The sequence below is a fragment of the Scylla paramamosain genome, chromosome 40 (assembly GCF_035594125.1).
Source record: "Scylla paramamosain isolate STU-SP2022 chromosome 40, ASM3559412v1, whole genome shotgun sequence".
In the NCBI taxonomy this organism is placed as follows: domain Eukaryota; kingdom Metazoa; phylum Arthropoda; class Malacostraca; order Decapoda; family Portunidae; genus Scylla; species Scylla paramamosain.
Window position 1 is genome coordinate 12,197,591 of NC_087190.1, and position 21,513 is coordinate 12,219,103.

The window sequence follows — 21,513 nt, forward strand, 5'->3', positions numbered from 1 at the left end:
CCCATCCGGGGAGGGGACCATAAATGTCCCCAGGTCGGACTGCCTTTCTGTCGACGACCCTAAGTGTCTTGACACCCCCCTCAACTTTTTCTTCATTAACTTCTGCAACATTCGCGGTCTAAGATCTAATTTTCAATCTGTAGAACACCACCACTCCTCTTCTAAACCTCATCTTCTTTTCCTCACTGAAACTCAGGTGTCTGAGGCAACTGACAGTAGCCCCTTTTCTGTTCCCTCCTACTTTCTCTATCCTCATTTTCGATCCAAAGCTGGATGCTGCGTTTATGTGCGCAATGACTTAACCTGCTCTCGTGCCCACGCTCTTGAATCTTCCGAGTTTTCCACCATCTGGCTACGACTACAGAGTCACTCTCATACTAAATTTATCTGTGCTGTATACCTCTCACCTAACTCCTCTGACTATAAGAAATTCTTTGACTACTAAACTTACAAAGTGGAGCACATTCTGACCCTCTTCCCTTTTGCAGAGATCTCCATTCTTGGAGACTTCAATGTTCACCACCAGCTTTGGCTTTCCTCTCCCTTCACTGACCATCCTGGTGAACTAGCCTACAACTTTGCTATCCTCCATGACCTAGAGCAATTGGTGCAACACCCTACTCGTATTCCTGACCGTCTTGGAGATACGCCCAACATACTTGACCTTTTCCTGACCTCTAATCCTTCTGCTTATACTGCTTATACAATTGCTCTAGGTCATGGAGGATAGCAAAGTTGTAGGCTAGTTCACCAGGATGGTCAGTGAAGGGAGAGGAAGGCCAAAGCTGGTGGTGAACATTGAAGTCTCCAAGAATGGAGATCTCTGCAAAAGGGAAGAGGGTCAAAATGTGCTCCACTTTGGAAGTTAAGTAGTCAAAGAATTTCTTATAGTCAGAGGAGTTAGGTGAGAGGTATACAGCACAGATAAATTTAGTATGAGAGTGACTCTGTAGTCGTAGCCAGATGGTGGAAAACTCGGAAGATTCAAGAACATGAAGCTACTATGAAAAAAAAAATAAATAAATAACTTGGGGGTCTGGAGGGTGGGGGGGTAACGAGGTGCCGGGGCACGCAGGGAGGGAGTACGAGTGAGACGAGTAGGGGAGGGGTAAATAGAGAAGTACACAATTGATAGGCGTTAATTCATGCATGTAGTAACGTAGTTAATAGTGGTTGCTGTAGCAGTAGTTGTAGGTAGTAGCATCAGCAGCAACTTCAGCAGCAGGCTACTACAACAACAACAACTACTACTACTACTACTACTACTACTACTACTACTACTACTACTACTACTACTACTACTTCTACTACTACTACTACTACTATTTCTACTGCTACTCTCAGCAGCTAATGAATAATAAATCAAATAAATAAGTTTAAAACTTGTGTAATAAACAACTGCGTATTTTTTCTGAATACTGAATATACGTTTTTTTTCATTTATAAATAGTTGTCATGTACATTTTATTAATTTTTTCATTTATTCATTTGTCCAAAGATCAAGAATGATACAATATTTAGATTTTGCTACTAAGAAAATGAAGGATGCACATTTTAAAAAGCGCGCCAATTACCCAACTAGTGACGTCACGCGATGGCTTCCCGGATGTAAACAAACCAGCGATGGGGAGCAGGAGGAGCAACAGAGACACTTCCTGATCAAACGTCTTCTGAGCCACACCTGCGAGCCACACCTGTGCCACACACACCTGGGTAGGAACTGAGTGCCACACCTTTCACCTGGTAGCAATAGATAGCCAATAGCCGCGTTTATTTAAGAGTTATGGCGTATTGATATTTGAGTAGTTTGAAATTTGAAAGACTTGCCGGTTTAATGGGTTCATATTTATTCATTTTACTCATGACTGCTGTGTGTGGGGGTCATGTATCTGTGTGTCCAGGTGTGATACTTTTGTTACTAATTACCTGGCAGGTGTATTGAGGCAATGCTAATTATGGTCTGAAAATTGAGGGTCGTGTTAAAATATTTTGTGACGATGAATATCACTTAGGATTGCTGTGTTGGTGTTTTTCTCTTAATTTACTTTCATATTCGTATTTTTTCCACAGTAATTTATTGGTAACTTTAATTTCTGATGGACTGGAAAGGTACGGGGGATATTCTTGTATGTCTGAGCAGTGACAGGTAACGCATAGTAAAGGAATAGAAAATGGGAAGAGTGGTTTTAGGATTGGTGGGTTGTGTTAAGTGTTTTTCTTGATAATGCAGAGTTGTAAATGTTAAAGTAAGTAACTGATTAGGTAATTGTCTAGAGTCCTTACCGGGCCTTATTACTGGTCTATTCACTTCAATTCTTTTACACATACCTTCACATGCACCTAAAACATCATTTTAAAGTGGGGGACAAATGCCCCCTTCCCTCTAGTCGGTTAGGTTAGGTTAGGTTAGGTTAGGTTAGGTTAGGTTAGGTTAGGTTAGGGTAATTGTCTAGAGTCCTTACCGGGCCTTATTACTGGTCTATTCACTTCAATTCTTTTACACATACCTTCACATGCACCTAAAACCTAACCTAACCTAACCTAACCTAACCTAACCTAACCTAACCTATAACCTAACCTAACCTAACCTAACCTAACCTAACCTAACCGACTAGAGGGAAGGGGGCATTTGTCCCCCACTTTAAAATGATGTTTTAGGTGCATGTGAAGGTATGTGTAAAAGAATTGAAGTGAATAGACCAGTAATAAGGCCCGGTAAGGACTCTAGACAATTACCGGTAACTTTAATTTCTGATGGACTGGAAAGGTACGGGGGATATTCTTGTATGTCTGAGCAGTGACAGGTAACGCATAGTAAAGGAATAGAAAATGGGAAGAGTGGTTTTAGGATTGGTGGGTTGTGTTAAGTGTTTTTCTTGATAATGCAGAGTTGTAAATGTTAAAGTAAGTAACTGATAAAAAAAAAAAGGAACCAAATTTATTACACTGAAATTCTTGTTTTCTCTTAAGTTTATTCAGGTTTCAGTAAAGGAAAAAAAAAAAAGATTAAATAGAAATAAGTAAATAAAGCATCACAAATTTATCAGGTTGTGAAAGTCTTGTATGTGTTCAGTTAATTCAAGTTTCAGTAAAGTGGTTCTGTTGGACTGCTGCATCTTTGGTGATTAATTACGTAAAATTCTCAAAGGAAGGAGAGAAGATGAAGTTAAATCAAAGCCAGCCCAACTTAAACCTAACCTAACCTACTCCTACCCATCATCACAACCCAACCCATCTTAACTTATCCACCCATCACCACACCTAACCTATCCTAATCCTTCCTTTTCTTAATCTATTTACCCATCACCTAACTTAACCCAACCCATCCTAACTTATCCTACCCATCACCTAACCCAACCCAACCCATCTTAACTTATCCTAACCATCACTACACCTAACCTATCCTAACCCTTCCTTTTCTTAATCTATTTACCCATCACCTAACTTAACCCAACCCATCCTAACTTATCCTACCCATCACCTAACCCAACCCAACCCATCTTAACTTATCCTAACCATCACTACACCTAACCTAACCTAACCCTTCCTGACCCAAACCTATTTACCTATCACCTAACCCAACCCATCCTAATTTATTCTAGCCATTACCACACCTAACCTAACCTAATCACACCCTCAGCTCAAGCCCCCCCCTCCCCTCCCCTTCCCTCCCCCTCAGCCACCATGAGTCCTGTTGGGGGTGTGGGGTCACCAGCGCCATGGGTGAGGCCTGCGGACGTGATGAAACAGAGGCTGAAGGCAAGAAAGAGATTACTGCAGGCCCGCATCTCAGCCACCCCCCTGCAGGTCCTGGCCCCCTCCTCATCCCCTGCCTCTCCCTCCCCCTCCCCTGGCCATGTTGCTGCTGCTGCTGCTGCTGTTGCCGTCAAGCGCAGGAATCCCTTTAGGTATGTGATGCTGTTGTTTTTGTTGTTCTTGTTGTTGTTGTTGGTGGTGGTGGTAGTGGTAGTGGTTGTGTTTTTTGTTATTGTTAAGTTGGGTTTGAGAGAGGGAGAGAGAGAGAGGGAGAGAGAGCGACACAAATTAAAAGCATGTATTACTGTACGTTTTCTTTCTCTTTTCTTTACTGTGGATCACGAAGGATTGAAGTGTTCCAAATAGGGTCGCACATGAAAAGTTTGAGAACTGATGACCTGATCTAACCTAACCTAACCTAACCAAAATTAACCTAAGTCAACCCAGCTTAACCTGACCAAACCAAACATAACCCAACCCAACTTAACTTAACCTAACCAAATCTAATCTAACAAAAACCCAGCTTAACCTAACAAAACCTAACCAAATCTAACCTAACCCAACATAACCTAACCTAACCTAACCTAACCTAACCCAACATAACCTAACCTAAGCTAACCAAACCCAACCTAACCTAACCTAACTAACCCAACCTAACCCCACAGGTCATCCCCCAACAAGCGGCAGTGTCAGGAGCCTCATGGGGGTGTTGAGGATGACACCACTGATGCCACTCTCTTCCAGCTCCTCCACCCCCACCAGGCTGAGGTCCTCACCACCACTACCACCATCACCACCACCAAGAAGGCCCCCACCTCCTTTACCAACGTGCTGAGAGCTGCTGAGGGTGTGTTTGCTGAGGGGGCTGAGAAGGAGGTAATGGTAATGATATATCCATCTCTCTATCTATCTATCTGTCTGTCAGAGGAGGAGGAGGAGGAGGAGGAGGCTGAGAGGGGTAATAATAATTTATCTATCTATCTATCTTATCTATCTATAAGAGGAGGAAGTTGAGAGAGAGGTAATAATGAAAGGTAATCTATCTATGTATCTATCTGTCAAGAGAGAGAGAGAGAGAGAGAGAGAGAGAGAGAGAGAGAGAGAGAATACTAATCTACCCATTAATTCAATCTTACCTAACCTAACCCCATTACACTCCCCCATCACTGACAGCACCCCATCCTCCCCCAGGCCACAAAGACCCACTGGGCAGACCACCTCCCCCTGGACTGGTGTCTCAAGTCGCGGCTTCGGTTTAGGAGCAACAAACCGCTGCCTTGGAAACACACATTCAAGGTAACCAAACGACCACTTACCTGCCTCTGCTCGTTTGGTTGTTATTGTTGTTATTTGAGTTCTTGCTTTATTTATTCTTATTTATTCCTTTACTCTTCCATCTAATCTTTTCCTCCTCTCTTTTCCCTCACTTACACACACACACACACACACACACACACACACACACACACACACACACACACACACACACACACACACACACACACACACACACACACACACACACACTCTCTCTCTCTGTCTCTCTTCCAGACATCCGAGGAGGCATCAGGAATCACTGGCTTTGTTCGCTGCCTGGCAGAGGGTGGCTGCAGTGGCGAGGCAGGGGAACGTACACTGGACACCTCCGCCAATGCACAGTTCTATCAGCGGTGCCTTGTCTGGCAGCACCCGGCACTCCCCTGGCTTGGCACTCTCTTCCCCCGACACCCACACAGAGGGCCGTCCTCGTCCTCTGCGGGTGGTGTGGGTTCCTTGTCGCCGAAGGTGGTGGAGGTCCTAAGAGCGGAATGGTATGTCGTAGGGTGGGTTAGGCTGGGTTAGTGTGGGTTCGGGTTGGCTGAGGTGGATTAGGTTAGGTTAGGGTGTCAAAAGATGTGGTCTGGGTAGGCTGGGGTGGGCTAGTGTAGATAAGCATAGGTCATAGGGTGTGTTAGGATGGGATGGATTAAGATAGGTTGGGTTAAGGTAGGATAAGATAGGGTTAGATTAGGTTCAGAGAAGCTAGGATGGGTTAGGGTGGGATAGGATGAGGTTAGGATGGTAGTGGTAAGTGATAGGGTGGGCCAGGTTGGGTTAGGATGGGTTCAGATGAGGTTGGATAGGTTAGGATGGTAGTGGTAAGAGATGGGTAGGATAGGTTGGGTTAGGATGGGTTCAGATGAGCTTGGATGGGTTGGGATGGGATGGGAGGGGTTAGTGATGGGGTGGCTAGGATAGGCTGGGATGCAACGGGAGGGATTAAGACTGTTTTATTTATTTATATTTATTGATTTATCTTTATGTAGAGAATTAATTGACCAACAGCAACAGGAAGTTATAAGAAATATGTTTGGGATAGGGCAAACTGACTTATTCTTTCATTTTGTTATCTCTTGCTTTCTCTCTCTCTCTCTCTCTGACATTCAAATTTACATTGGTATCTTTTTTTTCCTTTTCTTTCTTTTCCTTTCCTTTCCTCCATTGTTCTCTTGTATCTCCTTTTATTCTCCCCTTCCTCTCCTCTCCATCTCCACAATCTCCTCTCTCTCTTTCCCTTCCTCTTCACCATCTCTCTTTCTCCCCTCCTTTCCACCTCACAACCATCTCTTTTCCCTCTCCCCTTTCCTTCCTCCCTCTTCACCATCTCTTCCCCTTCTCCCTCCTTCCTCTTCCCCTTCTTTCCCTCTCCTTTTCCCTCCTCTCCACCATCTCTCTACCTCTCCTCTCTCCCCCTCTCACACTCATATCCCTGGCAGGAGTGAGAGCCTGAGGTCACTGCACCAACTCCTAAGGGTACGTCAGTGTCCCTACTTCTACGTGTGTGGTGCGGCCTTCACTGTGCTGTTCAGGGCGGCTGGCGTTGCGGGGGTGTCACAGGCCCACGCACTCATCACGCCCACCACCAGGGGACTGCGGGAGGCCATGAGGGCTGAGGGTGTGTGTCTGTATGTATGTGTGTGTGTGTGAGGAGTGAAGGAGGGAGAGAAGGAGGAGGAGAAAAAGAGGAAGGCTGGAATAGGAAGAGGAAGTAAGGGAGAAGAGTAAAGTGTGTGTGTGTGTGTTGATTGATTTGTTATACTTAAAGAGACTTACTTGTTGACCTAACCTAATCTAACCTAACCACCTAATTTAACCAAACCTAACAGAAAAGAAAGCTAAACAGTATTTTTTCATTTCTTGTGTGTGTGTGTGTGTGTGTGTACTGAAAGCAAACAGAAATACAGAATAGTGTGTTTATCATGTAATTTTGTGTATAGTTTCTCTCTCTCTCTCTCTCTCTCTCTCTCTAACGTATCCCATTACATTCCAGACATAGAGTTCGAGATGCCTTTCAACCGATCTGAGACAAGTGGAGACAAGACTGGGAAGGAGGAAGAGGAGGAGGAGGAAGAGGAGGCGGCTGAGGAGGAGGTGGAGCAGGAGGAGGAGGAGGAGGGAGAGGAGAAGGGGGAGGCGACGTCCTGGCTGGAGGATCTTGGCTTGGAGACGTCACAGTTTCCAAATTTGAATCCTAGTCGAGCTAAAGTGTGAGTGTTTGTTTGTTTGTTTGTTTGTTTATTTGTATGTTTGTCTTTTTGTTTTTTATCTTAGTTTTTGTTTGTTTTTGTTTAGTTTGTTTTTATTTGTATATGTCCATTTGTTTTTTTATCTTTTTTGTTTGTTTTCCTGTTTATTTGTCTGTTTATCTGTTTGTTTTTGTTTATTGTCTGTTTGTTGGTCTGTCTTCCTGCCTTTCTTTATCTCTGTTATTGTCTTGCTTACTCCTACAGTGAAGCCTTTGTAACTCAGCGTGATACAGGCTCCTGCCTTGCCGAGTTATTCAATTTTCTGAGTTACGCAAATCCCTTCCCCATTAACATAATCAAAAATTTTGAAAACGCTGCACTACACAGCTGCAGGAGAAGGTTAAAAACAACACTTAAATCCATCATTATAGTATTTTTTAACTGGCAAAAAAAAAAAAAAATAAATAAAAATAAATAATTAAATAAATAAATAAATAAAAATGAAGCTGCTGCCCACCAAGATGCCAGTCCCTGAATAAGGTTGCTGCTGTAGTTCTGTAGTCCCAGCATGTAGTTATGTGTTTTTACAATACTGCTTTACATATCCAATCATTTCAATCCACTGCGCTGTTCTGTGTTGTACTGTTAACATGAAACGATAACAGAACGTGGTTTAAACTTGGCAACATGTCGAGATGCGTTTAGTTTCCACTTTATTTATTTTTTGTTATTTGAATTCTGCTGATTTTTTAGATTAATATTTCATCGCCTTACCAAGTTATATGAAATTCCAAGTTACACAGAGCTGGGTTTTAAGGGTCGTGCTGTATTCCTCGTTTATTTTCTTTACCGTTGTTTTGTTTGTGTAATGTTTGTTGTCTTTTTTTAATTTGTCATTTGTTTATTTTGCCTTGCCTGCCATTGATTATTTTTGTTGTGTATTTGTCTGTCTGTCTGCCAGTTCAGCCAGTCACTAGTCTGTCTTTTGCTTCACTATATCATTTGTTCTTCTCTTTGTAAGCCATCACTTGTTATTTTTATATTCTGATCCACTGTGCCACCCTCTAATCCACTCCCATCCACACACAGGGAGCGGGAACGACAGGTGGATTCGCGGCCGTCCTCGCTGGTGTGTGTGGAGGGGATGGAGACACAGGCGCTCATCAACTTCCTTATTAATAGCAAGAGTTGTGTGGCCATCACTGGGGAGCTGGCTGGCGTGCCCCCCACCCTGCTGGCACCTGTGGCATTTCAGGGGGCCACGCTGCGTCCTCTGAAGGTCCTGTGTGTGTGTGTGTGTGTGTGCGTGCGTGTTTTGGTTTGTCAGGTTGTTGTGGTGTGTGTGTGTGTGCAGGTTCATCTATTTTTAGTAACACTTTTTTTTATTCTTTTTCTTATTCCAGTGATTTTATTCTTTTTCTTATTCCAGTGATTTGTCTTATTTCTTGTTGCTTGCCTTCTCAGCTTCCTTGGCACTCTGCATGTACTCAGAAGTCTTCTCTCCTTGCTGTCACCTGCTTCTCTCTACCTGTACTCAGTTCCTCCTTTCACTGTTCCCAAACCCTTTCCTCTCTCCTGTCCTTTGCTATCCTCCTCACACATTTTTCTTCTCTTTGCACTCTTAACTCTTCTCTTCCTTCTCTACTTATATTTCTGCTTCCTTCTCTGTCCTATTAATACTTTTCTTTTTCTCTCGGGGAACACAAAGGTAGAACACAGAGAACACTTTATCATCTAGTAAGAGTTGAAGAAATACAGTCATCCCTCGTTACCTGTAGGGGTGAGGTGACAGACACACCCGTGGATAATTAGTGCTCCCCTTAGGAACACCCCTGAGCCCCCAAAGCCTTGTTGAATGTCTGGAAAAACTGCATGTACATGGTTGCAAACATTTCATCATTAATCAAGTAATGAAAGAAAGAAAAAAAAACAATAAACTAGTAGGCTGCCTCATACCACCTCTTATTTGAATTCATGGCCAGCAGCAATCCATGGAAACTGAACTGGTGCCCAACGAGGGATGACTGTATTCACATTCTCTTGCCCCAGCAGGTGAAGGGGGCCATGGTGCGTCAAGGGGGCGTCACACAGCACAGCATGGAGGTGAGTGGCCCCCTCCTGCCTCACACTGTCCACCAGCTGGCCACTCTTCTTGCCCAGACTGTCGACACCTTCACGCTCTCCCTCGCGCCGGTTGCCTCCAGTCTGCCTTTTGCTCTCCACACACAGCAAGAGGCCACAGCTGCTCCCCAGGTATAGTAGTGATGGTGGGATTGCTTCTGGGACTCTGGGACTGGAATCTCGCTGGGTCTTTTTTCCTTAGTTAGTGCTCCTCTGTAAGAATAAATAGAATAGTTAAATAGAATAAGAATAAATAGAATAGTTAATTAGAATAGTAGTAGTGGTAAAGTAAAATGGTCTTAGTGGTGGTGGTAGTAGTAGGTTTGTTACTGTTGCTACATTTGCCATTACTACTGCTGTGTCTTAACGGTCATTTATAGTGCTACTATTGTCTGTGTTTACCTGTTATGTCCTCCTCCTCCTTTGTCAGTGCTCATCATATTTTCATCCACATATATGCTGCTACTATTCATCCTCCTCCTCCTCTACTACTGCTTGTCATTTCTTCATTTATAATACTTCTCCTTCGCCTATGCTGATCATTTCCTCATACTACTTTTTCTTTTACTATTATTGTCCATGTTTGCAATGTCTTGCAGTCTCCTGCTCCTTCTTTACCTGTTCTTGTCAGGCTTTCATTAATATTGCAGTTATTGTTAATACTGCACGTGTTTGTTATCTCCTCCTGCTTTCCCCACAGGCATTTGCTCAGGAAGGGTTGGTGGACTGTGGTCTGGACGCCTCCACCAGACAGCTCCTCTGTGCCCCCACTGCCTCCCACCCTCCCCTGCCTCCAACTTACCGAGAGGTCACATGTCAAGACGCAAGATTTACCTGGAGTGACAAATGACAACGGCTCTACCTTAGTGTTTTGTTTAGCCGGTGTTTGTGCGATTGTTTTATCTGACGCAGCTGTTTGTTTGTGTGTCTTGATGGTGCAGTTGTGTGTTTTTAATGTGGTTTTAAGGTTTGGTAGAGGATGAGAGAGGTTTTACCTGATGCAGCTGTTTGTTTGTGTTTTTGTCTTGATGGTGCAGTTGTGTGTTTTTAATGTTGTGGTTTTAAGGTTTGGTAGAGGGTGAGAGGACAGTGTGTGTGATAGACATAAGGTGGGCAACCTCCAGTGTGTGTGTGTGTGTGTGTCCCTAGACAGTCATTGCAGGGCACCTCTGTGTAGTTGCTTTTACTCCACAAGTGTTGGTTGTGTGCTAATCAGTTTCACTTGCATTTTTTAAAAGGTCATAAATTTAATGTTCTGTAAATCGTCTGTAAATCATTTCATTTGGAGGAAAGCCCATCCATAATGTGGAATCCAGTTTAAGGGCAAGTTCTCAGTACATTCCCCCAGCCCTGCTCTACTTTCACAGGAAAGATGGGGTTTTCACAACACCTTGCATATATAAAGTAATCAATGTTGCATTCGTCTCCCATCCACAATGTGTACACACAGTTTACCACAAAGTGTAACACAGTTTAAGGCAAGTTCTCAGTAGATTTCCCCCAGCCCTGCTGTACATTCACAGGAAAGATGCAGTTTTCACAACAACTTGCATATATTCAGTGCATATATTCAGTGATCTAAATGTTGCATTTGTCTTAAGTCAGTATTTTTTTTTTTACCACCACAGTTGTTATTGAAGAATGACATGTTCCACTTTTCCTTCCAATTTTTAAGTATGAATGTCAGATTTATAGAGGTGGTACTGCACTCACTGTAAGCAGTTTAATTTTTTTCAGTACAAAAGTTGTCAGAATTGTTACCAGGGGAGGCAAGACTGTTTGGCCTTAACTGTGCAGGAGTCTAAAACTACTATGTTATAATTATGGCAGGAGTTTAGTCTAAAATCTATAAAAACCATGTTCTTATACTATGGCAGATACTCTTAAGACTCCTGACTTCTTGACTCCTATGATATGGCAATCTAAAAACCATGGTCTGTTTTGTCATACTTTTAAGACATGATTCCTGCATGTACGAAGTCAAAAATACTCTAAAGACTGACTGTCGACACACAGAAAAGACACTGAAGATACGCATCAAATAAAACTGATTCCCGGGGATACATTTTTTGAGTAATATTGACCAGCTCCACATCTGCCAAGTCTTTCTAGTATTTTCAACTTGGTACAGTTTTTTAGGTTTGAATTTTTTTGGGGGGCATTTTTGCAGGTTTCCATGCATTTGTTTTTGCAATTTAGGGGGCATTTTTAGTTTTTTTTTTTTATAAAAAGTAAGCTATCCAAGCCATCCAAAATTTGTAGGAGCATTTTAAAATAACCATTTGAAACAATATAATAATGGGATGATTGCACAACTCATATTATCTCCTCAGAAGACTCATTATTGTTCAAGACTAGCAACATGATTGTGAATAAATAGCAACATGATTGTGAATAAATATATCACAAAACATGCTTCTGCAGTTTATTAGTTGCCCAGCACTGACACCATTGCTTGGGTGGTGGCATACACCTTGGTGGTCAAGTTGAAATTTTGCCAAGTCATAATATATATCTTTTGCCCAACTTATCACAGGATGAGTCAAGACACCTTTCCTTCCTTCCTTCCTCATGTCTTATAAAAATTTTTGGCATGACCTGCATTTCGTTTTGCAGCACCAGGTTCTTCCACCAACACCTGTAAGAAATGGCTACCATGATATACACATGTTACCATGAAATACACATGTTGCCATGAAATACACATGTTGCCATGAAATACACATGTTGCCATGAAATACACATGTTGCCATGAAATACACATGTTGCCATGAAATACACATGTTGCCATGAAATACACATGTTGCCATGAAATACACATGTTGCCATGAAATACACATGTTGCCATGAAATACACATGTTGCCATGAAATACACATGTTGGTATTCTGTTCCCACCACCTGCAACAAAATTTATTATATAGAAGTACACCTGTTAGTATAAAGATGTATAAAGATTATGCCTGTCAAGGGGGGCAGGAGGGGTTGGAGGGAGGGGGTGCTGCTCTGATGTCTGCTTTTAGGTTGTGTCTTCCCAGCACCAGACATTAACTCATCTCAAATGGACAGCACTCAAGCAAAGATTCTTACTAGATTACAAAACCTTATGAATATTGGATAACATTGCAATGTTAATACATATGTATCTACAGGGTCATGGTTCTTGATAGATTACACAAGACAAATATTGATAACTGGCTCACACAGATTACACAATACCATACAAATATTGATTACCACCCAAACAAACCAAAATACACAAATGCATTACTCCTTAATACTATAAAATAACTGGCAACAATACCATACAATTATTGGATAACTGGCTCACCCAAAGCAATAAGAGAAATATGCATTACTAAATACTAAAAATTAATAACTGGCGAAATACATTAATAACTGGCGAAATACTGACTCGTGTATATACATTTTTTTCTTATAAACACTATCGAGTATATGAATGAAAAACTAGCGAAATACTGACTCGTGTATATACATTTTTTTCTTATAAACACTATCGAGTATATGAATGAAAAACTAGAGTATGAAACAACTTAACACCTGCACAACAGTCAAAGTCTTAAACTATCCAGTAATTAATCGTAGCAAGCGACAAGATAGGATTCACGGCAAGTCCAAATTCTACACTTGTAGGATTCACGGCAAGTCCAGATTCTACACCTGTCTTGATTCACTAAACATTGAAATACGTTTACCTGACATTTCATTTACCCGGAATACGTTTAGACACACGCACACACACACACAAAAAAAAAAATGAAGTTTAGGAAGAATTGATTAATAGTGTACAGGACGGCGAGCGAAGCGGAGTTGGAGAGAAGACTTGTGTGTGGAATGACACTAAAATAAATGAAGATTACCACTTGCAGGAAAGATATGTATAGTTTCCCAAGCAGAAGCATAGAAGCGTGAAACGGACTTGAAGAGGAAGCGGTATGTGCAAGAAACCTTCACGATTTTAAGAAAAAGTTGCACAAAGACATGGAGACAGGACAGCACCAGTGCAACTCCCTTCCCCTACAAGATTATGTAAATACAACTTAGTCAACACAATTCTGCCCAAGGACGTCTTCACAGCGACTAACACGACTTGCCTACTGACTCAGCGTGCAACCGACTGAGCGTGTCTTACGTCGCCTTCATCTCATCACTTCCTCCTTATCGCTGCTGTTCCTCCTCCTGTTCCCTTCTTACCAGTAACTTCTATCCTCCTCCCTCCTCCTCCTTCCTTCTTACCAGTAACTTATCTTGTTCGTCGCTACCCTGCCATCCTAGAAAATAAAATTTCATAAATCAGAAACTAAAAAGATAAATAACCGGTGATTTCTTGGGTATAAACGCGACCAAATTTCATCTAACGAACTTGATCATGTGACTTACTAGCCAAGCAAGAATAGAAGTGCAAATTACTGATGCTTGGCTGAGGTGGCGAGGACGGATGCCAGAAAGCTAGAGCCGAGCGTCTGATCCCCACATAGTAATAGTAATAATAATAATAAATAATAGTAATAATAGCATCGTCCTAACTGAGATCTTGTAGTGATGGGGAGGAAGGTAGATCTCCCCTACACATACCCCAGCCTCTCTATATATAATGTAGTGATTAGGTAATAAAGTGGTTAAGTGTACTGGTACCTGGCCTACTCGTTTTCCAATTATCATAACAAGTGGTCAGGCGTCCAGCACGTGATCGATCCACACACACACGGCCTTCAGTTGTTTGTGTGTTTAGGCTGGCGCCTCTCTCTCTCTCTCTCTCTCTCTCTCTCGTGAATTGTATGGCAACTTAAAATGAATTGTATGGCACTTTCTCTCTCTCGTGAATTGTATGGCAGCTTAAAATGAATTGTATGGCAGCTTAAAATATCAAAAAAATCATGGTCTTGTATGGCAGAGAGAGAGAGAGAGAGACAAACAAGAATACACAAAGGAACACACATTTAACCAAGCCTTTACTCTCAACGAAACACGACCACGTACCTTCACAACACAGGGGGCGGAACAGCAAAAGTTATAGGTGGGGAAGGGGGGGGTGGTTGAAGGAGCGAAGAAACAAGGAGAAAGTAGCAGCAACACGAGTAATCAAAGGATCTGCAACAACAACACACCACCACCGTCACTGCCAGTGTTGGAGTGACCGATCTCTCAGGAAATTGCTTCGTCTTGAGCTCCTGTCTCGAATCATTTGTGTGCTTCGAGAAAATTGATCCGAAACGAGTGAATCTTTGCTTGATTTGTTGTTATTTTTGGTCTAAGAATAGATTATAAGATGTTTATAAGTTAGATGTGGTGCTGAGGGGAATTTTAATGCTTATACTTGGGTGTTTTAATAAAGTTTCGAATCTGTGTTTCAAAGATTATGATCCGAAACCAGAGAATCTTTGTTTGCTGTGGTGTTATTTTATTTATTTATTTATTCATTTATTTTATTTTTATTATAAGGAATTTGTAAGTTAGATGTAGTACTGGGGTGAGTTTTAATGTACTTCGCAGATGTTTTGGTCAAATTTCAAATCTGTGTTTCGAAGAATATAATCCGTAACGAGAGAATCTTTGTTTGGTTTGGTTATTTTTTGTTCTATTTATTTATTTATTTATTTTTTTATGAGGAATTTGTAAGTTAGATGTAGTACTGAGGTGAGTTTTAATGTACTTACTAAACAGATGTTTTAGTCAAGTTTCAGAACTGTTTCGAATGTTATAATCTGAAACGAGTCAATCTTTGTTTTCCTGTTATTTATTCATTTATTTATCTATTTTTGTTCTGTTTTTTTATTATGAAGAGTTTATAAGTTAGATGTGATGCTGAAGTGAGTTTTAATGTACTTATTGAATGTTTTAGTCAAGTTCTATAGTTTTAAGGTAATAATTAGTGATTCGAGTCTTGTGAAGCCTTGAACCGATTGAATCAATTAATGTTATCTTTCTTTATTTTGAATGTTTATCATGGGAAGTAATTGTTTGTAAGATTAACGTAAAAAAAAAAAGAAGGCAATTTATTATTTGTTTATTTTCTTTTATTTTTTTCTTTATCTTGTGAAGCCTCGAGTCAGTCAAAAGAATTAATGATGTTTCCTTTCATCTGGAGTGTTGAAGATGAGAAGTCCCAGCATTGCTTATCATACCATCGTAAAAAAAAAAAAAAAAAAAAAAAAAAAAAAAAGACGTTTCTATAGCGCCATTGTGTAAAATTTTAACATAGCCTTTCACTGTGATACGAAACAGAACAGCAGCAGAAGCAATGCATGAAATCTTTGTAACCGTCTACAGGAAAGAAAGCGATTAAAAATAACAGATCTTGCAATTTCTACCCAGTCTAAAGATTGGACGTGGCTGTAGGAGAAGTAAAGATGTCTCAGAGTGGTTAGTAGTTAAGGACAGGTGTACTAAGTGGCAATCAAAGGGTTATAGTTTGTAGTGCAAATAAACCGACTCACGTAAATTATGGATGATTGCTTCGAAGTGTTAAATAAATCACTTGAATCTTCACTACTACTACAAGAATAACTACTACTTTTAAGAGAAGATTAGACAAGTTTATGGATGGGGATAACAGATGGAAATAGGTAGGTGTGACTCATACAGGGACTGCCACGTGTAAGCCTGGTCGCTTCTTGCAGCTTCCCTTATTTCTTATGTTCTTATGTACTGCTACTACTACTACTACTACTACTACTACTACTCCTAACAACCACAATAATGACAATAAAACAATGGTCTATTTCATCAGTGATATATATTTCTTTACAACCTTTAATCCTTGTCACCCAAATGCAAGTGGTATATACAGCGCCCCAGGAACACAGTACCGGGAGCTCCAACACTAATACAGTACTAATGCAAGGTAAACGTCTTCACTGGTTACCTTTCTTCATTCTTCAAGTCTTATTGTTGTTGTTTTATTATCTGTTTTTATTTGTCTATTTATTTGTTTTCGTACAATCTCGATAAATTCAAGTCTATTTTATTTATTTATTCGTTTTCGTGCAATCTTGGAAAAAATAAAAATAAATAAAACTCTAGATTTGTTTTTTTTACATATCTACTTATTTTATTTATTTATTCATTCAGTTCTGTTATTTATTTTACTTATTTATTTTTATGCATTATCGATAAAATGAACACTATATATATTTATTTTATTTATAACTTATTACTTTATTTTATATGCAGAAAATTAACCTTTCTATTTATTATATATATTTTTTTCTCTTCAAGAAAGCGTATATCTATAAAATATTGCACTCTTCATACATATAACTAATTTTTCCATATGATTTCCGTATAACAAATTTGTACGTATATATTCTTGTATATTCTACGAAAGAAGTGTTTATTTTTTCACCAAACTATTTTTTTTTGTTTCGTTTCATTTATTTAAAAGTTTATTCTGTCTGTCTGTGTGTATGTTATGTTATGTAATGTATGTATTGTAGAGCGTCTGTTTGTTAGTCTGTCTCTGTTTATCTGTGTGTGTGTGTGTGTGTGTGTGTGTGTTTAAGAGTCACTGTTTCTGTCTATTGTCTATTCGTTTTTCTATCTATCATTTCTGTCTATCTTTATCTATCGATCTACCAGTCTGCCTAACACACACACACTCATCATCACCACCATCATCATCATTCTCAAACACTACACACACAACTGGACGGAGCTAAGTGACTTGTACAACACCCCCACAACACCAAAGCACAACCTGGACTTAACAAGCAAACCCCTCTTTAGATCCCAACCGCCTATACACTAATAACCTTTCAACTCCTTTCTCTTTTTAAATTCATTCCCTAAACATACCACACTCCTTTTAAGCACTGGAGAACAAGCTAAGTATATATAAACAACCACGAGAGTTTAATTACATGATAGAACAAGCGAGAGGTTTACGGGGCACTCACTTCGAAGCTTCAGTGTGTTTCGAAGCAGCTCAAGCGGTCTCGTATGTTGTTAAGCTGGTTTTAAGTGGACCATGGAGGTGGAGGAGGAGAAGGAGGAGGTGGAGGAGAGGGAAAGGAAGGAAAGGAAGGAGTGTGTGATAAAGAAGGAAGATGAGGGTAGGAGGAGGAGGAGGAAGAGGAAAAAGAGGGAGGAGTGGGTGATAACGAAGGAAGGAAAGGAAGGATGTGAGGGTGGAAGGAGGAGGAGGAGGAGGAGGGAGAAAATATAGTAACGATAGAAACGGAAAGAAAAAGATTGGAATAAAAGACATAGGAGGAAGAGGAGGAAGAGGAGGAGGAGGAGGTTTACAGGTTTCCTCTTGCGTCTTGTTCCAACTCGATCGCTTCAAACAATGCCTTGAAATTGCCAGCGCCGAAACCCTACAGGAGGAGGAGGAGGAGGAGGAGGAGGAGGAGGAGGAGGAGGAGGATGTGGTTAGATAAATAAATATACACAAGTGAATAAAATGAATTAATAAACAGAGAAGAAATGGATAACATAATAAACACACACACACACACACACACACACACACACACACACACACACACACACACACACGCAAAATAAATAAATAAAAATAGTAAAATAAAATAAAATAAAACAAATAAAAACTCCCAAAAAACAGCAAAGTCCGAGAGAGAGAGAGAGAGAGAGAGAGAGAGAGAGAGAGAGAGAGAGAGAGAGAGAGAGAGAGAGAGAGAGAGAGAGAGAGAGAAAGAGAGATTAACAAAAACATACATAACCACTCCTTAAAAAAAGTAAAAAAAAATAAAATAAAATAAACAAACAAATAAATAAACAAATACAATAAACAAATAAATAACCCTTTTAAGATACTCACATTGTGGTTACGACGCTGGATCACCTCGAGGAAGACAGTAGGACGGTCCTGCATGTTCTTGGTAAACAGCTGCAGGAGGTACCCATTATCATCAAAGTCCACTAGAATATTCAATTTCTCCAGCACATCCATCTCTTCCGCTATCTTCACCTTGGAGTGGCTCAACCTCTCCCTCAGTTGCTGGTAGTAAGTCTTAGGCACTTCCAAGAACAGCATGCCACGTTCCCTCAGGTTAGTGATCTGTAGGGGGCGTGATGGAGAAGCGTGAGAGAGAGAGGTGGAGGAGGAGGAAGTGTGAGAGGTGAGGTAAAGGAGGAAGGGAAGTTAAGATGAAATATGGATATCTAAACGGCCAATTACAGCATGCCACGCTCTCCCTCAGGTTAGTGATCTGTGTGGGGGGAGGGGGGTGGAGTGTGGGAGAGAGAGAGAGAGAGAGAGAGAGAGAGAGAGAGAGAGAGAGAGAGAGAGAGAGAGAGAGAGAGAGAGAGAGAGAGAAGAGGAGGAGGAGGAGGAGGAAGAGATAAAGAGATAAAGATGAAGGATGAAGGAAAGCTGAGGTGTTGGAGCATAAATAAAAGCTCAATTGCATAATGCCACGCTCCCTTAGGTTCGTGATCTGCGGGAGGTGGAGCGTGAGAGAGGAGGAGGAGGAGGAGGGTGAAAGAGGAGGTGGAGGAGGAAGAAAAGTTAAAATGACGTGTTTGAATAAGGGTTAGTGCAAGAAGCCATCATCCCTGCACGTGTGGGAGAGAGAGTGTATGACAGAGAAAAGATCAGCGAGGTTAAGCAACGCTGGGTCTGGTCACTGCTTGGATGGGTGACCGCCTGGGAGCACCCGATACCGGCATTCTCTAATTAAGGTAAATTAATAAATAAATACATAAAATAGATGGATAAGATAAATAAAACGCACAAGAACAACACGACCTCGCTTCCTCAGGGCTCTGATCTATGGTGTGAGTGTGACAGAGGAGAGCGGGGAGAGCAGTAGCATTAGGTCCCGCTCGCTCAGTGGTTACCAAACTACGGCTAAGTCATTCATCAGGGTTAATATAATGATTTTTTTGTGGGTAACAGAGAGAGAGACAGAGAGAGTGAAGAATTTTCGAGATCAAGTAAACATTGCTGCGCCTAACATTAAGATTAGCGTCAACTTGATCTTAGCATGCAAAATTGTAAAGTAAACCTATTTAAATAAAGTCAGTAAGTTAAGCGGAGTAGCAATAAACATTACACGCTACTGAACTGTATTAGAAAACAAACGAGGATCTGAGTGTGGGCAAGCCAGGAGCATTGTTACTGGTGCACAAGACAGCCACCGTGCAACCCTGACGACCACCACCACCACCACCACCACGTGTGCAGTGAGTGGGTGGCAGTGATGGGCGGGTGGGTGGTTAAGTGACTGAGTGGTTGAATGGATGCTCCGTAACATAAAAATACCACGAAACAGCTGGATGAATAGATGGAAGGACAAATGAACGGACAGGTGAACAAATATAACAAGAAAAAGCACGTACTGAAAGGGGTAACACGCTTAATATAGCGAATAACAAGCTGAAAGAATTAGAGAAACACCGTGAAAGGATGAACAGGTGAATGGACAATTGAACAAACAGGTAAACATATATAACAACATGCGTACTGAAAGAGGTAACACGTTTAACTTAAAAAAATGCCAAGCTAAACTGAACAACAAGCTGAAAGAATTAAGAAACCATTAAAGTAAACTAGAGAGAGAGAGAGAGAGAGAGAGAGAGAGAGAGAGAAAGGGGTGCTGTGTCAGTCCTTACAGAGGAGATGATATTGTCAGTGTTGAGGGCGATGTGCTGCACCCCCCGCCCCCCCGTAGTAGTCCACGTACTCTTGAATCTGACTCTTCCTCTTGCCCGGGGCTGGCTCGTTGATCGGCATCTGGGAGGAGGAGGAATACAAAGGAATACAAAGGAAGACCAAACAGCAATAGCCCCCGAGGTCCTTACAAGGCTGTTTGGGTAACTATTCTACTCTACCAGTGAGAAAGGCAGGATAGCACAGGAGGAGGAGGAGGAGGAGGAAAAATATCAAGAGGAAGAGGAAGAAAAAGAGAAAGAAAGAGAAACAGGAAGAGAAATAGGAAGATAAACAGGAAGAGAAAGAGAAGAAGGAAGAGAGGAGGAGGAGGAGGAGGAGGAGGAGGAGGAGGAGGAGGAGGAGGAGGAGGAGGAGGAGGAATTTATTCATTTCTTATTTATCACCTACGTATTTTCTTCTTCCTTTCTTCCCTTCCTTTATTCTTCACCTCCTTTTGTCTTAATATTATTTATTGTTTTTTATGCTTTTCCTTCTCTCTCTCTCTCTCTCTCTCTCTCTCTCTCTCTCTCTCTCTCTCTCTCTCTCTCTCTGTCTACCCTTCTTATTTATCACTCTTTTGTCTTTTAACAACCTTTTTAGTATTCTCTCTATTTCTACTCTTCTCCCTGCTTCTCATTTATATCATTCGTAACAACTTGCATTTCCACCATTACCTCCCTTCCTTCCTTCCTCTCATTTACCACTTATTCAACGCTTCATCTTAAACACATCACTCATTTACCCTTACGTCTTAAAACAACAAGCCTTTCCAAACACTCTAATCCCTTCCCTCTCTCTATATACATATCTCCCTCTTTCTCTCTCTCTCTCTCTATCTCCCCCTCTCACCTTAATAGTTTCCTCATAGTTACTGACAACCACGGAGCGCAGAGAGGAGTACTCAGTGCTGATGTCCTTGTCGTCCACGGACCAGAAGCGGTGGAACAAGAGGTGCTTCTCGTACCATTCTACAACATTCTCCATCTCAAGGTCCGGCTGGTTCCCTACGATGTGGTCTATGAATCTCAGGTTTGTGGAGGGCCTGTGGGTGGATGGGTGGGTGAAGGGGTGGGTGAAGGGGGTGGTTTGGTTGAAGTGATTGGTGAATGGGTGGTTTGCTGGGTGAGTGAGTGGATGAGTGTTTAGGTTGGTGCGTGGTTGAGTGGGTGGATGAGTGGATGGATTGAGTGGATAGTACAAAAGAGCATAATAAAGTGATAATATGAATAGATTTAGTGGATGGATCGATAAAATTAATAGATAGACAAATTTCTCTCTCTCTCTCTCTCTCTCTCTCTCTCTCTCTCTCTCTCTCTCTCACTCACAGTTTCTCCGACAGCCTGTCCAGCCCCTCCCTCGGCTTCTTGTACCCCGGCAGGAACAGGCCGCGGTACCCCTCTCGCTCAATGAAGGTGTGGGTCGTGTCCCCGTACTGCAGGAGGAGGAGGAGGAGGAGGAGGAGGAGGAGGAGGAGGAGTTGGAGGAGGAGAGTGAT

The 21,513-nt window shown here is 41.4% G+C and overlaps 2 protein-coding genes across 3 annotated transcripts in view; one reads left to right on the top strand and one right to left on the bottom strand.

Moving 5' to 3' along the window:
- The first annotated feature begins 1,504 nt into the window (after positions 1 to 1,504).
- Positions 1,505 to 11,798, top strand: LOC135092447 (protein downstream neighbor of son homolog). Of its 2 annotated transcripts, none has more exons than XM_063990944.1 (10): positions 1,505 to 1,713; positions 3,680 to 3,908; positions 4,422 to 4,638; positions 4,948 to 5,052; positions 5,308 to 5,567; positions 6,513 to 6,691; positions 7,067 to 7,283; positions 8,352 to 8,541; positions 9,315 to 9,515; positions 10,084 to 11,798. In XM_063990944.1, the coding sequence occupies exons 1-10, from the start codon at positions 1,506 to 1,508 to the stop codon at positions 10,231 to 10,233; spliced, it is 1,956 nt and encodes a 651-aa protein (XP_063847014.1). In that variant the 5' UTR covers position 1,505; the 3' UTR covers positions 10,234 to 11,798. The 2 variants fall into 2 exon arrangements, with proteins under 2 accessions (XP_063847014.1, XP_063847015.1); XM_063990945.1 differs by having other exon boundaries at positions 4,422 to 4,632.
- Positions 11,799 to 16,122: 4,324 nt separating this feature from the next.
- Positions 16,123 to 21,513, bottom strand: part of LOC135092448 (4-hydroxyphenylpyruvate dioxygenase-like) — an 11,206-nt gene continuing 5,815 nt past the window's right edge. Inside the window, 6 exon segments of the mRNA XM_063990947.1 lie at positions 16,123 to 17,718; positions 18,183 to 18,422; positions 19,979 to 20,023; positions 20,025 to 20,099; positions 20,868 to 21,060; positions 21,344 to 21,450. Of these exon segments, the coding sequence (XP_063847017.1) occupies positions 17,644 to 17,718; positions 18,183 to 18,422; positions 19,979 to 20,023; positions 20,025 to 20,099; positions 20,868 to 21,060; positions 21,344 to 21,450 (735 nt within the window). The 3' untranslated portion in view covers positions 16,123 to 17,643.

What these genes read in the sequence shown, in the direction of transcription:
- LOC135092447 (XM_063990944.1), top strand. Translation starts at nt 1,506, where the DNA reads ATGATACAATATTTAGATTTTGCTACTAAGAAAATGAAGGATGCACAT. An exon ending in AAGCGCAGGAATCCCTTTAG is followed by an intron (nt 3,909 to 4,421) that starts GTATGTGATGCT and finishes CTAACCCCACAG; the next exon opens with GTCATCCCCCAACAAGCGGC. An exon ending in GGGCTGAGAAGGAGGTAATG is followed by an intron (nt 4,639 to 4,947) that starts GTAATGATATAT and finishes ATCCTCCCCCAG; the next exon opens with GCCACAAAGACCCACTGGGC.